This window comes from Balearica regulorum, chromosome 12, assembly GCF_011004875.1.
Source record: "Balearica regulorum gibbericeps isolate bBalReg1 chromosome 12, bBalReg1.pri, whole genome shotgun sequence".
Classification (NCBI taxonomy): domain Eukaryota; kingdom Metazoa; phylum Chordata; class Aves; order Gruiformes; family Gruidae; genus Balearica; species Balearica regulorum.
The window spans coordinates 22,018,954-22,034,981 of NC_046195.1; the positions used below are offsets into that span (position 1 = coordinate 22,018,954).

At 43.1% G+C, this 16,028-nt stretch overlaps 1 protein-coding gene across 2 annotated transcripts in view; it reads left to right on the forward strand.

Annotated features, from left to right (window-relative positions):
* The window catches only part of MAP2K5 (mitogen-activated protein kinase kinase 5), a 139,241-nt gene that overhangs the window by 32,954 nt on the left and 90,259 nt on the right, over nt 1-16,028 (forward strand). For both annotated transcript variants that reach the window (XM_075764126.1, XM_075764127.1), the window contains exon 9: nt 13,158-13,197. In XM_075764126.1, the coding sequence (XP_075620241.1) occupies nt 13,158-13,197 (40 nt within the window). The remainder of the gene's footprint in view (nt 1-13,157; nt 13,198-16,028) is intronic.

Here is a 16,028-nt window from a genome sequence, read left to right on the forward strand (position 1 = left end):
TTCAATTAGCGGTTGCAGTGACTTTGCAGTATTTTCGTTAGCGCAGGTGTCATTCTGCGCTGCTCCAGGGAACGTGCACCGTTTTCACATGGGTACGTTTTACACATTCCTGAAGTTTGACTTTCTTGGCAATGCGAGCAACAGCAGAATATAAATACGAAATACGATTTTCTCCCAAAACTGGCTTCTAAGCCATGCGTTCCTCTCAGATTTTCCCAAATGCGTTTCTTGGTGCGTTGGGTTGGAGAGTTGCACCCATTCCCTCTTTCATCCCTGAAGAGCTGGCGGTTACGGTGCGGTGGTGATGTGCTTTGGACAAAGCACGCAGAAGTTCCTCCCTTGGGACAATCACCCCTTGTAAAGGGCTCTCCCTCGCCCAAGGAGCATCTGCGCTACGCAAACCGACAGGAGATTGCAAAGTGGAATACTTACAGGTAGCTGGATTGCACTGGTCATAGATAGGAGCCCACATATATTTTATTCCAGTAAATCAATGCACATTTGTCAAATAAAATTAATTGCAAACGTTTGGCTGTTTTCCTCTTCCAGCATTGCGTGCTGTCGGTTTGTTTCAGAAGAGGCTGTGTGTAGTATTGATCTGGATCTAAAGAACGAGCCTGTCTTTGCGGTATCTTTTTTTTTTTTTTTCCCCCTCCTTTTCTTTCTTTCTACCTCTTTATACTAAGTCATATCCATTATGGCAATGATATATTATCAGCATTCGGCAAACAAGATAGCGTGTCGCAGGTCGCTGAGCAAAAATTTTCAGCCTCTCTTTCCACGTGAATTAACTACTATTGAAATAGTTTATTGAGATTGAAGTATTGATCACTTTTCATGCTAACCTTGGCTTAAGGGGGAGAGGGGAGGTGGTTTTGTTCTCTTTGGAAGACGCTATGTTTAGTTAGAAAATGTATTTCATTTATTTGGGTTCTTTACAGCTGCAACTGTTTTATTGCTTGGAGAAGAGGTATCTTAGCTTTATTTTTATGACAGTATAATTATACTTTAGAAATACACTTGATTACTGTGTGTAGCAAAATTGTTCCAGTATATTGGCTTGGCCAATATTGCTATACAAACAACTTTTCAGTCAATTGAGTCTGGTAAAAAATCAATACTTTATAGCAATATTTCTAGTGAGAACTTGCTGAATCTAAATGTTTTTCCTGTTCTGAAAAGAAGGGATTTTTTAGTTGTTTGACTTCCTATTTTCCCCCTACCTTTTGATACACTGTTTTCTTAATTAAGCCATGATAACAATTATAGAGTTAAACACGGCAAACCCAGTTAATTATTCTTGCTTTTTGATTGCTTGTACATTCAAAAATATGGGAGAACGTACAGACAATCCAAACCCGTATATTCAAAAGGTGCCTTTGAATATAGAAGCAAGCAGAAAGCCGGAGTTCTTCCGCTGGAGCGCAACGGGCAGCGCGTACCCTGCCTTGAGTCAAGATTGTCAAAAAGCGATGAAATCTGCCCTAACGAAGACTAAAAGCACCCCAGCGCCTTGCTCTTTGCCCGTTGTCGTAGGTAGTTTACGTCGTTAACCGGGATTTCAACTTTCCGTGGAATAATCTAAGTCCAGTTCTGTGAATTTGTGGAAGCTCAGCTTATTTCGTGGAGATTTGCACCTTTCCCGACAAGAGGCCCCTAAGACTGTTACCCTGGTAGATGTGCCGACCCTCCAGCTCTGCAGCAGACTTCCTAATTCTGCAACGATTTTATAGAAGCTGGTAGGATGGAGAATGCACAGTTTGGGCTGCTTCACAGCAGAAGAAAACACCCGCATACCAGTACATCTATTGTATTTATTTAAATTGGGGTTTTTTTGGGGGGGGGAGAGAAATAAAAGTCATTCACTAGTAGGTGCAAAAGACACGTAAAGTCTGTGCTTCTGTGCTGCATCTTTTAACTCCATCGCTGGCTGCAGAGCTCTGAGAGGCTGTTCAGATAAGATTCTCCTTTTTACTTCAGTGAAAGAAGGTTAACGTTGTGGTTTGTAATGGGACGTATACACGCTGCCAGCCAGTCCCAGGAGTAGCTATATTAAATTATTTAGACCTAAAATCCTTAGTTGTGTATAGTTTGAACCTACATATTACAAAGTAGAGGTATTTATCTCTGGCAAATAATAATGGCCTATCTAAAGTGTCACTATTCATTTACATACAAGCAAAAAGAGTATTTTTTTCTCTTTATTTTATGTTTTCTAGTTTTTGCTTTGCAGTTGTAGCTAATGAGAGGCGAGATGATCAAGGAGCTCTGTTTGGGGGATGGTGTAGCCTTCTGCCTGCCTGGGATTTTTTTCAAAATGTGTGTTGGGTATGGTTTGTAAATCTTTGGGTTCTGTTAGAGGAGTCTTTGGCAGCAGGAAGCTATAACGCTCTGTATACTGAAATAAACATCAAGTCCCGATGATGCCGTAATTAATTTGTGAAGTTACCTAGTATCTGGGGCAGAGGGAGGAAAAGGGAGAATCGGTTATCATCTTAGCAAAATGCTGTTAAACCAGACGGCGTCCCTTGCAGTTGAGTGGCTGGGAGAGAAGTAGCTGTTGATGATGTACCGCCTCGAAGAATTGTATAGCGAGGGAAAATACGGATAAATGCGGAAGCTTAATTTGTTTCAGCAATTTACTTGAGCAATTTTGCTGTTCGGTTGAGTTGTACATTGAAGCATATGCCTGTTTCTTTATTCTCTATCTCAACCAACCTTGGGGTGCCCCATTAGCACATTAAACATAGCGCATGGCAAGACAGCTGGAAAGTTGCTATCTCTTGCAAGACAGGCTGCAAACTGTGCCTTGCGAGTGGATTGCAGATCCTCTAACGGTAGCAGGGAAAAGCGTTGTCAGTTCTGGAGTGAGGAAGCCGGAGGTGATTTAGCTCCGTTGGCTGGAATGGTGATGGAATAGCTGGAGTTCATCATAGAAGCTTGAGGTTGGAAAAGACCTCTAAGATCATCAAGTCTGACTGTGGACCCAGCACCACCGTGTCTATCGTTGCCTGAGGGGCTTCGGCTCAGCAGGGTTTGCTCTTTTTGGGTTGTCTCATGGACACTGGTGCTGTCATGAAGGAGCTAAAGAGACCTAAGAGGGTCTCTCTAGTCCCGGTGTGTTCTTCAAAAGCGGTAACTGTCATGCACCTCAAACGTTGCGGGAAGCCAGTCTAAATCTCAGCAGAGCTGCTGCTCTCCTCTGTTCGTTTCTGCTTTTCTGTACGAATATGCAATACAACGGCAACGTTGCTTTGGGCAACGTGGGCTAGTGGAGGGTGGAACTAGATGATCTTTGAGGTCCCTTCCAACCCAAACCATTCTATGATTCTATGACAATAATTTGCCCCTCTCTCATTCACAGATTGTTTTGGCCCTTTCGCAAGGGAGGCGAGGGTCATCCTCCGCACGCGGCAGCGGGTAATGGAGACAGAGAGGGAAATGATTTTCCCCAGGTGGCAAAGCAGCGACGGGAGCGGAGCCCATCTCTGCCGGTTCCCAGCCCGCGCGATTCGTGTCGTACTGTCCAGGGGAGGTTCTGTATGTTCTATACGCGTTGCTTGTCCCAGCCTGGTGCTTGAAAGCAGCTCTGAAAAAACAAAGCACAGGCAGGTTCAATGTTTTGTTCGACGTTAAAACAAATCCGTGGCCGTGCAAAGTGTGAAAATCGCACCTCCCTGCATTCTAGCGTTGCAATTGTGGAGGCGTTTTTCTTTTATTTCCTTTCCCAGGCTACATTCGTTTTCTGTTTCTCTTATTTTTAGTCACACTGAAAAGCATTGGAACAATAATAGCTGGAGTAAGTTAGAAATACCCCACCAAATTTCTGCATATTATCACTGCAGTTTAAACAAGACTGACCAGTGATTGCTGTTCACTTGTTTCTTTTGACCCCAGCTATCGCTCGCCTGCCTCATAAAATCTGTTATGCACAAAAGTGCATAAAATGAAGATAAAGTGCCTCCTTCAAGTCTGACAAAAACCATTCCTTTGCAGAATGGTAGCTGCAGTGAAAGTAAATAAATGAATGGACAGCAATCACAGCCTAGTTGATGAAACTGTTCAATTAAAGCACAGGCATTTACATGGTGTAATTTCCCTAAATTGCCAATGAGCCCCTTTAGACACAACCAGTGTTCAAATTGATTTCAGCATTGATTTTGGCTGAAGCTGATAAATTTCTGCTTGTTAGTTAAAGTAATTTTGCAGAAGACTTTGTACTGCTGTATTGAAGTGTTCATTTAGCTGATGGTTAAAAGAGGAGTTATTTACAGAGGGTTCTACTGTTGTTCTGAGATGGGACAATTCCCCGGTCATCTTTTTACTTTTAATTTTTAAGCTTCAGTATACAATCAATAGGTTATTGAAACTGATTAAAATGTATCCAGCCAGCTGCCTATGGCTGTTTAATTAGAAACTGGATGATTCTTAAATTAAAGTTGTTTTGTTTGCATTGTATGCCCACGGCTCGGAAGATTAAGCGAATGGTAATCCTGAAAATTTGAGTTTGTTGTTGTTACCGATGAGCGAGGTGGGGTGCGAGCACAGTGCAGCTCGCCCCCGACGTGGGCGATATCCATCATCTCTTCCTTGGTTACGAACGACGCTCCGTGGAGTAGAGAATCGGTGGGATTTGCCAGAGCCGAGCTGTGCCAAGCTTACAGGCGCTGACTGTTCCCCAGCGTGGAATATTTTTTAAAGAATGCTTTTGCTCATAGAAGTGAATTGGAGATGGTATGGGGCAGAAGAACGTGGATTTAGGTGGGAATCCTTTTTTGCCATTATGCTGCCAGTGTTGTGTTTCAGGCTCTCTCCTTAATCTCCGTTTGATGTCTCAGAAGATCAGGGGGTGTAACAACACCAGCGAGGCTGACGTTGATTTTTCCATTTCTTTTCACCCCAGATTCTTTGAAGATGCTAAAAATTAACTGCTCAGATACCCACCGATCATCGTAAGCGTTAGGCAGCCGTACCCAGCTCCGACGTATAGCCGTGCGTCACCACAGCTCTTTTAACGACGGTGGCACGGAGCGATACAAGAGGAGCAATGCCAAAATAGTTTCTAGTACGTTGCTCATCACGATGGTGTCTCGGAGCAATCCAGTAGTGAACGGAGCGGTGTAACTAACCTCACGGCGTGTACGCTCTCAACCTGCTCCTGCGGAAGAGCAAGCTTTCTGCTTGAAATTCAGCTCTGATTAGAAGAAAACGCTCTTTCAGCTATTACAGCGAACACCTAGAAAACTTTTCCTTCTTGGCACAGTTCTGTTTTCTAGTGCTGGTCGTTACTGAATTACTGAACAGCTCTGGTTTTTCGTACTAGTTATTATGCTGTGAGCGTCACGAACGCGTCTCTGGTGAACAAATGGCTTTGATAACGCAGAAAATCCAGCTTTAGGTCTGGATCTAAATTGCCGTCACCATAGGACGTGATCTACTTTTGGCTCACTGTTGCTTCAAATTTCTTCCTGAATTTGTCCGAGCAGGCGTTATGTGTCAGATAATGCCTGTCCGTGTTGGTCTAAGCTTCCTGCTCCGCTGTCTTTTGTTCTTTCAGCGAGTTCAAAGCCAGCAGATGGGATGCGTTACCGCGTCCGCATCCGATCCGGGTCGGTCCTGTGGTAGTCAGGGACCCGGTGTTGGTGACGGTCTCCTCAAGGCGAAGCCGGCTCCGTCTTTAGTCCTCTCTGTCTGTACAGGTCTCTAAGGAATGGGGACTGAATGGCAGTGGAACGGGAACAAGGAGAAAGGCCTGTAATGCGGTTTTCAAAGCATGACCCCGAATGCTTGGCTGCAGTGGAGGAGGAAGACTGCTATAAGTAGTAATAGATGGGAATAGTAGTAGGTTACAGCATAGAAGAGGTGAGGGACTCATTCTGCTGTGCTTAGGCTCGGATCCCGAAACCGCCTCGTTCCCACAGAGATGGGTTGACTGAGACGTTTTGCTCTTCGACATTTCCTTCACGCAGCTTCTGCTGCCCGTTGTGCTCTTTGGAAAAGTTTAAAATTTAGATCCAAGTATTTTTTTGTTTTGTTTTCTAGTTTAACAACAAATCATTTTGCAATCAGCGCTCAAGCATCTGTAATGGGATTTTAGATGGAGGGGAGGTTGGCGTAGATTGCTGTTTGAACTAGCGCAGTCCCCATAAAAGCTCCTTTTTACAACTGCTGTGCACTTTGGATTTCCTGTTTTAACAGCCAGAGAGTCAGGCTAATGTGTTTGTCTATTGCAGAAGGCAACAACTGTCAAAGTGTTTATTTCCTCGAAACAATTTGAATCTGTTTCTTTAGACGGCCATCGGAGTACATGACAATTCTACCATTAGACTGCCAGAGTTGGACCAGGAGCACGACAGACAGCAGCAGTGCTAGGAAAAAAGAGGGGAGAAAAAAGAAAAAATTGACAGTAAACCAAATCTGTGGGTGATTTGCTGCATGTAGCTTGCAGCTGGTGACTGGCATGTCATTCTGCAATGCATAACACTTAGAGAATTGTATTCATCTCGCGCGACGCCGACGCGGTCGTTTTGCTTTAGGTTATTTCTCGTAGGGCAGGAAAACGTTCAGTTTGACTTCATTCAGTGCCCCTAGATCTGAAGGCGCTGCTTGCTACAGCCACGGCTTTTTGCGTTAACTTTGTAAGTCGGGTGAGAAACCCGGGGCGCCTCTGCAAATGTTCTTTCCTGCTAGGAAATACGTACCCTCTGCTAGGAAATACGTACCCTCTGCTAGGAAATACGTACCCTCTGCTAGGAAATACTCTGCCTGGGTCCCAGAGACCTGTTGTGTTGTTGAGGGTGGCTGGAGGACTTCCTCCGCAGCGCATCAGAGCGGTCTGTGGGTGAGCTGCTGCAGAAGTGGATGGGGGAACGGGACGGTGTTGGTGATTCTTGTCGAGTGAAATGATGTCTTGATGTTTTAATCCAATGTGTGTAATGAATCCATCCCAAGGTGTGAAGCAGAAGGCCAGGTATCTGGGAGAAAGGACCTGAAATATTTACTGTGATTTTTACTTTCAGGCCTCAGGTTGCCACTTGGGAAGTTCAGATTGGCCATTAGGAAAATGCTTTTCGCAAGGAAGATGGTGCAGGCCTGTAGCGGGGCGGGGGGGGTCTCCATCCTGGGGGTGCTCAGCGCTGAGCTGGACATCCACCGCCACAGCCCCGCTCCAAGAGGGAGGTTGGATTAGGTGGGTGCAGAGGTCCCTTTCAACCACCCTTTCATCTCTGAGAAGCATTATTTAGCAGAATGACGCACCAACACCACTTCGGGGGAGCCAGGAGAACTGCAGCAGATCGGAGTTTGTGGCATTTGCCCTAAGTTTCTCCGGTACCACGACTAGAAGCGAGCGGTGCACCCCTGCGTCCTGCAGCCACGTCGCTGACGGTCCTGTCAGTACGTCATTTTGTCATATTTGCTGATGTTCGTTATATTTGTAGGAAGGGAAGGGACTGAACTCATTGGCATAGCAGACAGGTCATGGCTTTGCCTTGAATCATTTGGTCTTGCCGAGGAATATCTTATGGATTAGAAATTGTTTCCGTGGCTATTGGGGGGGGGGGGGGAAATAGAAAAATATATCCTGATAGGCGGAGTGAGCAGATGGGAAGCAGGATCTTCGGCATGGTAGGCTGCTGCAGGCTTCTTCGGTGCTTTTTTGCATCAGCATTAGCAGCATGATATAATAATTGTAATGAATTTTTGCTTCTAGGAAGTGACTGCGTTTGTTTTGCGTTTTCAGGTAATTGTAAACTCAGTTAGTAGTAAAAAGTTATTGGATGTGTTGGGAAAGGCTGTTTGAGAAAGCTCAGGGATCTTTGCGTACTCAGGCTGTGCTTCTGATGTGACCGTCCTTAAGTCACTCGTATGTGGGCAAATGCTTTACAATTACAAATTAGAAAACAAATTGAAAATTGTTGTTTCTCTTGAGCGCGTGCATGTTGAAACCTGAAGTTAGTTCTTTGCTTGCCCTGGAAGAAATTATACCACAATCACAGCAAGTAATGCAGCTCCCCACTGTGCTTTTAGGTAAAATTTCTCACAGGGAGAATATAAAAATGTTAGTCTTAGCAAGTTGAAAGAGAGAGAATTTTTTTGTTTGACATCTGAGCTATTTATTAAGAAGCTCGTGCATGTTCTGTTTGGTTGCCTTTTTTCATTTTACTTTTGAACTGAGTAGAAACTCGCTATATTCAGTGTATGATTATTTTTTTTTTTTTAGCTGTAAATATTAGGCTGGGCTATGGTTTCTTGCATAAAGAGGATTGAGCCAAAGCATCTTGCATTTCTCCTCTGGTTTTCTTTGCAGCAGACCTTAGGAAGAACAAAGCAGGCAATGTGAAATTCAGCTGCCTCTTTCTTCCTTTGCTTTTAAAACCAGAAACCAGCTGCTTCTGATGCTTTCATTTTTTAATTTGCTTTCCCGTAGAAACACATCTTATATATAGGGGGAGAGATGCCGAGGAGTTGGCAGTTCCCCCAAAGCCCTACTCTAGTTTTCCGTGATATTGATTTCTATTTTCTGGAACACAAGGGATGCGCACGTCGTACTCCGCCGTCCATCAGAAGTTTTTTTCCGGCTTAGCTAGAGGGCTTTGTTCAAGCAGGGCGAACGCTTGCTCACGCCGTCTTTCTTATTCCCCAAAATAACCCAGCTTTTGCCGCGGAGCTGGGCAAGCTGCCTTGGCAGCGCTCCCCGAGGGGCACTCGCGGTTTGCAGAGTAGAGGAGGCAAAGTTACGCTAAAGGACTTGGCTCGCGCGGGTCCCTTCGGGGCTTTTAATGTCCAGGGATATGGTTAATTGTCAAGGTTAATAAAATATTTGACACAACTGTGCCAGTCTTGCTTAGAAGCTGTTCTTTGTAATAGATGTAGGGGGCTCACAATAACGAACTCCAGTGGGAACGTGACGGAAGAGATTTAAATTTCTTTTCCCCGGCGGGATCGTTTCGAAACGCGCAGTGGTTGAAGTCCGCCTCTCCTGTTCTTACACGCGCGGCAGCTTTAAGCCGCCGCTCTGCGTCGCGTGCCCGCGCGGAGCACTTCCCACGAGGAGTCTCCATCCTGCATCTCGCGTTTCCGCAGCGTGGCAGGGCGGGAGGGAAGGAAGTCCCACCAAAACTTGCCTTTTCCACTCCAGCTTCCCCCTTTCTCGCTGGTTTTCCCCTCTTTCTCGGAGCTGGCGCGGTGCTTTCTACCATGCGGCTCCGTTGCTGAGATACCTTTTTCCCCAAGGAGTTCTGAAAGTCGGTGCTTGCTTTTCTCCATCCTCCCTGAAGATTTCTTCCTTCTTTTGTGAAATCTATGACAATTTTGTTGAGAGAGTTATCAGTCTGAGATATTAAAACTTAGTTTTAATTCAACAACAATCTCGTTACTCGGTCCCTGCACCAGGTACTGCTAATAGTAAGGGGTGCGCTTCTTTCCGCATACTGTTCATCACCTTTCGCCGTATCTGGCGATTATTAAATTGGTCGCTAATTGAGCGCAGAGCTTGTCCCATATCTGTATCGGACATAGGAACCAAAATCTACTTCAGGGCATCCAGAAAGAAAAGTTTGCTTGCGTGAAGAATTTTCATTTTCTGGGGGAAATTAGTATGAATTATCTTCTTGCCTCCCATATATATTCTGAGACTAAGAAGCAGTTTTTGACCACCAGCCTTCACTGTTCACTTTGAAGATGTCGCCCGAGATCAGCTTAAGATATCTACAACTTTTTGTACTATCTTGTCTTCTTGCAGACACACAGCAACTATTTTCAGCCAGGCTTGGATGAATTGGAAAAGAATGCATCATCTTGTAAGACTGGTGTCCTGAAATGGATTTCTGAACTCTGCTTTTTTGTATTTTTGATAACTTTAATCATTATCCTCAGCCTAAAAAAACGCTGTGGCTATAATAGCTAACAACTATCTATTTTAAAATAAAATGAAATATTAGTTGGGCGCAGAGTGCTGGAATGATAGGCCCTTTATGTGCAGAAATTGGGCACCAAGTGATTTACCTGATTGCTGTCGTGTTTATTTTTCTCCTATTTTAATAAATACTGTGTCGGTATTTTTCAATATATACCTAAAAAGAATTTTTCGTAGCGGAGAAAGTTGTTACTGAAATGGTTATTAATCTCATAGCCTTTCCATTTATTTGCACTTGAAATAATAAAACATCAAATTTACGGTAGATGCAAATCTCCAAATAACCTGGGTGGGATCTAGATCAGGTCGTGCATAAGAAGATATTCTTAATTTGTCCCAATATCTGTTAGGAGTTTCCTCTTGGAGAGTAAAAAGAGCTGTCCGTGCCACGGCGTTTGTCTTAGAAATCCCGTTTAAGCGAGAGGCCGCGAGGGAAGGGGCAACGCGCGTCGGAACCAGCTTCCTGCGGTTGGCAAATCGCAACATAACCTAAATAATAACTTTGGTATTTGTAATAATCGACACTGGCGTCAAGCGGTCGGAATGACTTTGTACGCTTCTGATTGCAGAGGTTGGTTCTCTGTCGCTTTGATTTCTCCTCACCAAGGAAGGATTTAGAGCCTCCGAGTCGCAGTTGTCCGTTGTAGCTTTTCCAAGGGGTCAGAAGCAAAACCGAACCCCAACAAAAACGAGCAGAAAAATGAACTTGTTTTCCCAGAGCTGGTTTCTGCAAGGCATGAAATTTTGCAAACGTCGAAACAGCGTTTTCCTTGAATATTTTGCATTTCAATGCGTTTAATTTCTGCTCTTTACGTTTGTCTTTAAGTATTTCGGCCGCTATTTAGCAACTGTTTCCGCTCGCCTTTAGCATCTGCTTGCCTTTACTGTTAGGCGCTGCTCAAACGCATTCCCAGCAAGAGGAGCTGTTGTTGGAAGCCTTTATTAGGCGACATCATTTGCTTACCATCCTGGAAGATTTGCAAACGTGCGTTCACTGAAACGCACGGCGCGGCGGAGGAACCTTTTGCATTTTGCTGCTTTGCTTTGTCTAACGATCTGGTTCTACAGTGAGGAGCGTGGTTACTTACTTTTGGAGGTGACACTGAAATTGGAGAGTTGACCCTTGAGATGAGACTTCACGGTACTTACGGAGTACGAATATTAGTTTAATCTCCTCTTAGAGTTACTGACGGGTGCGGTGTGCTTCGTGCTGTGGGATTGGGGTTTTTTAGTGCATCCTTCTGAAGCTACATAACGGTACTAAATCTTCAGGCTTTAGCTGTGCTGATTGTAACCGAAATGATCAATTCCAACGTACAGGTCTACATAATATCTAACGAAACCGTTTTCCCTACACGCTCGTTGGAACAGGTAATTACCGTAGCAACTACAGACTAATTTGAAGTGTTAGCTGTTAATTAAAACACTACAGAGGTGTAGGGTTGTCTTTTGGTGTAACCAAAGCTCCTATTCAAACTTCATTAATCACTTTACGGTTATTGTGTTGAGGAAGGTCAGGACGATGGAGATGCCGGATCAGCCCGGAGTAAACAAATTCCTTTCCTCCCAGGTAGTATGCCATTTGCAAAGCCACCGGACACGCTGTACCCACGGGCATGGTATCTCCTTTGCGATCCAGTTCTCAGCGATAATTAAATGTTAAATTGGTACTGTCAGTGCTCTGTAAACCAAACCAGGTATCTGCCCTCTGCTGGAAATTTAACCCAAACTTCCACGGATGAATTAGCGTGCATCATAATTAAATAATCAAGTCTTCCCTTTTAATTCACTTGGAAACAGGAGATCTCTCTTATGGAAAAAAGATCAGCTTTCTCGACAAGCTAATTAAGTTGCCAAACTGTCCGGCACAGTACATATTAAGCTAACAGACGTTCAGCATGCTATCTCAACCTGTTCATTTTCTTATCATTTCTGCTGATCTTAAGTCCATAATGGTTTGCCACTGTTGATTCATCCCTGGTTACAGCAGCGTTCATTTACTCCCTTGCATTCATTGATTATGCATCCGGCTACCAGTCTGTCGGAGCTTCCTCTGATGATTTCGCCTTTTGCATCTTCTACTGATATTAAATAACGCTGATTTTTGGTACGCCTTTTTCAACCGGGTTAGTTCCTAAAAGCCGATGCCGCGCGCTTACATAAATGTTTATCCGCGAGTTATTAAATTAAGGTGAAGTTTTTAGAAACTTCCAAGCTATTAACAGAAATTATATAAGCGCTCAGGGTTATAAATAAGATTAAACAACAATTATGTATGATTTTGCATGCAAAAAAACCCCCACAACAAAACCTATTAAAGCTTTTCTTCTTCGGTAATAATTGCTAGAGGTATATAGTGGTAAAATATTATAATTCTTTAAAGTTAGTGCCACATATATGGCATTACTGTGCATAGTGTCATAAATCAGTATGAGACAATAAAACTAGTGAAGAGGAAAACCTTTAATGGTTTTGTTTTTATGCAAAATTACATTGGATTTTTAGTCGACAGTTTTTTCACCTACCTTCTTATTTTTCTTACGAGTTCACGGTTAGGAATACACAAGTCATTGTTAAATAGCCAATTATAAATGTCTTCAGAAATTAAGACAAACTGCTCTTGAAATACTGTGGGAAATTATTTTGGGTACACGTGATCATTAACAGTAATACTTTCTAACCTTATATGCGTGCACACGGGCTAATCTTAAATACAAATGCAAAAAGTTCATTTTGCCATTATTTTCTGTGGGTCCTTAGGTTATGATAAAGAAGCAGTCATTATTTGTTTTACTTCCCTTTAATTGATACAGCTGCGCATCTCGCTGTCTGTACCACTGAAAATACCCGAAGGATTGGCAAACTTGCATGATAAACCGTGTTTTACGTGAAGATTCTGAATAATGGCTATATCATAATTTGATTTCATTGAAAGAAAATGGGAAAGCGGATAAATTCATAACTTGCAAGTTTGCTATTGTGCTGTACGAAAGTCTTCGATGTGTAGGTTTTATATAAAACATGCAGATGTAAAAACCTGCTTAATGGCTTCATTGTAACTATATTCTTGTGATCAATTGTTTTCATCAGTCTTTCTTTAGAAGTGCTCTATAAAACTGGTTTACAGTAAAACGTATTAGCTCCAAGTCATTTTTCTGTGAAATTAGTGTATACATGTTGCACATATGTATAGAGGTAATTTTATGTGATCTCAAGTTATTTAATTTTTTCCCTCATGCAGGGCATATCATGTCCCTAGTGGAAAAATACTAGCAGTAAAGGTAAGATATGACAGTAATTTTCTTTCTCTCTTTCTTTCTCTCCATTCTTTCTTGACCTCGGTTTCCTTCCCCTCCCTCTGATCGTTAGATCTCAATTTGTTTTATTGCATTCAAGTCCACATTGTTTATGCAGGGAAAAACTCCAGCCCATAAATTTAGTACGTCCAAGCGAGCACAGAGTTCCCGGAATCTGGGTTTCATCCATTGGGAATTGCTCAGCGCCGTGCGTAGGTACCACCCCGCCTTCCCCGGGGGGGGTATGTGGCTGTGCCCGAGCGCGGATGCGGTTTGTTTCTCTCCGGCGACTGGCGGAGATGCCGCTGCATCGTCCTGAACCCCGGGGTGACAGGAGCGGGGACGGAAAGGTCGCGGGATGGCAGCTTGTCCCTTTCTCGAACGCCAAACGGTCCCCAAGGGCGTATTCTTCAGTGGTCTCTGCAACCTCATTTTTAAATAAAGAGGATTTCCCTCGTTTTCTTCGGGATAACGTTCCGTTTTCCTAGGAGGTTTTGTGGTTTTAACGGTCTATTTATTTTAATGTCCCCCTCCCCAATCGTTTTTTTATCCAACCGATTTGGCTTTTTCTTTTTCCTTATTAGCGTTCTTTGCAGTAAAACCGTGTGCCGTAATGTTACGTGGTCAGACAAATGCCTGTCTTGTCTGAAAGTTCAGGAAAAGCTGTGGTAAACTGATAGCGCAGCTCTGACAACAGCATGCCAGCTCTTGTATGTAATTTGTTAAATTAGATGAAATCTGTACATTAAATTATTAATACAGTTAATCTATATAAAAATATGGAAATATGTCTCTTTTTTTTTAATGTATCAAACTTTTTTTTTTTAATTTGGCCGTTTTGTTAAAACTCAAAGCAGGGGAGACTTTTGGAAAACAAGTTAATCGTTGCATTCGTACAATTCCAATTAGTAGTTTGGGACCTAAAAAAAGGTATATTTAAAAAATATAATATATGGAATAATTATTTAGAAAACTGTAAAGTGGGCTTTTTGTCTTTTTTTTTTTATTTTTTTATTTCCGCTGTATGTCTTTAATCATTAAATTCTGGCGTAGCTGAGTTAAACTGAAAGCAGGTGGGGGTAGGAGGGGAGGGCAAGAGGAGGAGTGATGGGAGCTGGTTGCTGCGAGCCGAATTGGTGTGAAATAGGATTTAAAGAGGTAAGATTATACTGAGACTTCAAATGAAGCCGTTCTGTTTGCCAGGCAATATTTCCATATATGGGCGACTTTCAGATTTGGGCTCAGCTTGTCTTGTGGTTCCAATCAGATATAATTTACTAAAAGCAGATTCTGCCCATGTTTTGGCTTTCCTGAGGGTCACATAAATAAATCCCTTCACCCCACTAGGAGAAAAGCAAATGCTTACTACTGGATTTGAACTGATTCTCTCCATGTGGAAAATACGGAAATAATATCCAAATAACTTCAAATTATGTGGAATACAAATATCACTTGGAAAAGTTTTTGAAAAAGTCACTTTGCAGAAGTCCTTTCAAGTGGTATCCGTCATTCCTAAACCTGTCGTGAGCAGTTAGACAGGAATTCTCTGAGTTGTAATAGGCACAAAAGTACAGAAAATTAATAATAAAAACTATTTTTTCTGACAACTTTCAGTACAGAACTGAAAAAGATCTTCCCCTAAATGCTGGGGTTGTGTAAGGATGCTGCTTCTCCATGGTACCTACTACGTTGCTTCCTCAAATAATCTTTTTCAAGCTCTGCAGGGAGCATCACCGTCCGTGCCAGCTCCGCTCGGTGCTGCCGTTGCTGCTCTCCAGCCCGGCCCGTGGGGCTGCGGGTGTCCTCAGGACCTGCCCGGAGAGGAGGTGGAGCACCAGAAAATTCATCCAGGCAGGAGGAGAAATGAGTTCGCCTTTTGCAAGGTTAATTGAAATCACCTCCCCGTGGCAAAAAGCCTTTTCCCCCAGCAATTTCACCTCCTCGTTTCCCTTGGAGCCCATGGCTCTGGGGGGTCCCGGTGGATAATTAGCATCCTGAAGATTTGGGAAACTGGCTTCTCTTGTAGATACTACTCGTGGTGGTCCTGTCAGTCTCGATTACATATCTATTTTTTTTTTTAGTGTGATTTCAGAAGAAATATTACATCAACCCGCGTGCTTTATCATAGCTTGAAATAACGCGCTCGCGAGCTGGGGGCGAGGAAACGTGCGATGGTGGTGATCGTGCTGGTTTGCTCTGTTAAGAAAATGAGCGAGCACGTCGACGGCTCAGCGTACTCCGCAACGCCAGCGTCTTGGCGTGATCATCGCAAGGATCAAGTGGTTTGGTGGAGGATTCCCACATTAATAGGGACATCAGTGGATGGACCTGCGAAAGCAAAGTTCTGCTTTTTGGGGGCTTTTTTTGATGATAGTATACATTTGATAGGACAAGATACCATTCCCAAAACCTGTTGATTAAAATGCTTTCAGCTGATAGATAATCTGGCAAAGATACTAGAAAACAAACCAACGCCAGTACCTATGTTGTAGACCAAAGCTATGTCCTTACGTATTTTATGTAAACTTTACAGCTAGATAATGTGCAGAGGATTTAATAGATTTTTCTAAAGTAACTTTTTTCCTAATTAGAGGGAAAAATCCAAATGGAAAAATTGAGCGTACAGTGGCTGATTGCCATTCAACTGCTTTTAGTTTCTCCTGCTCTTAAGCTGGCATTTAAATGGTCCATTTGATTAATCATTTGTATACTGACTATAATACTCCCAAATTTCCTTTGAGTTGTACATACTGTAAAAGACAATTATGTCGCCACAGATTAAATAAGTGAATTAAAACAGAATAGCAGCTTAATTT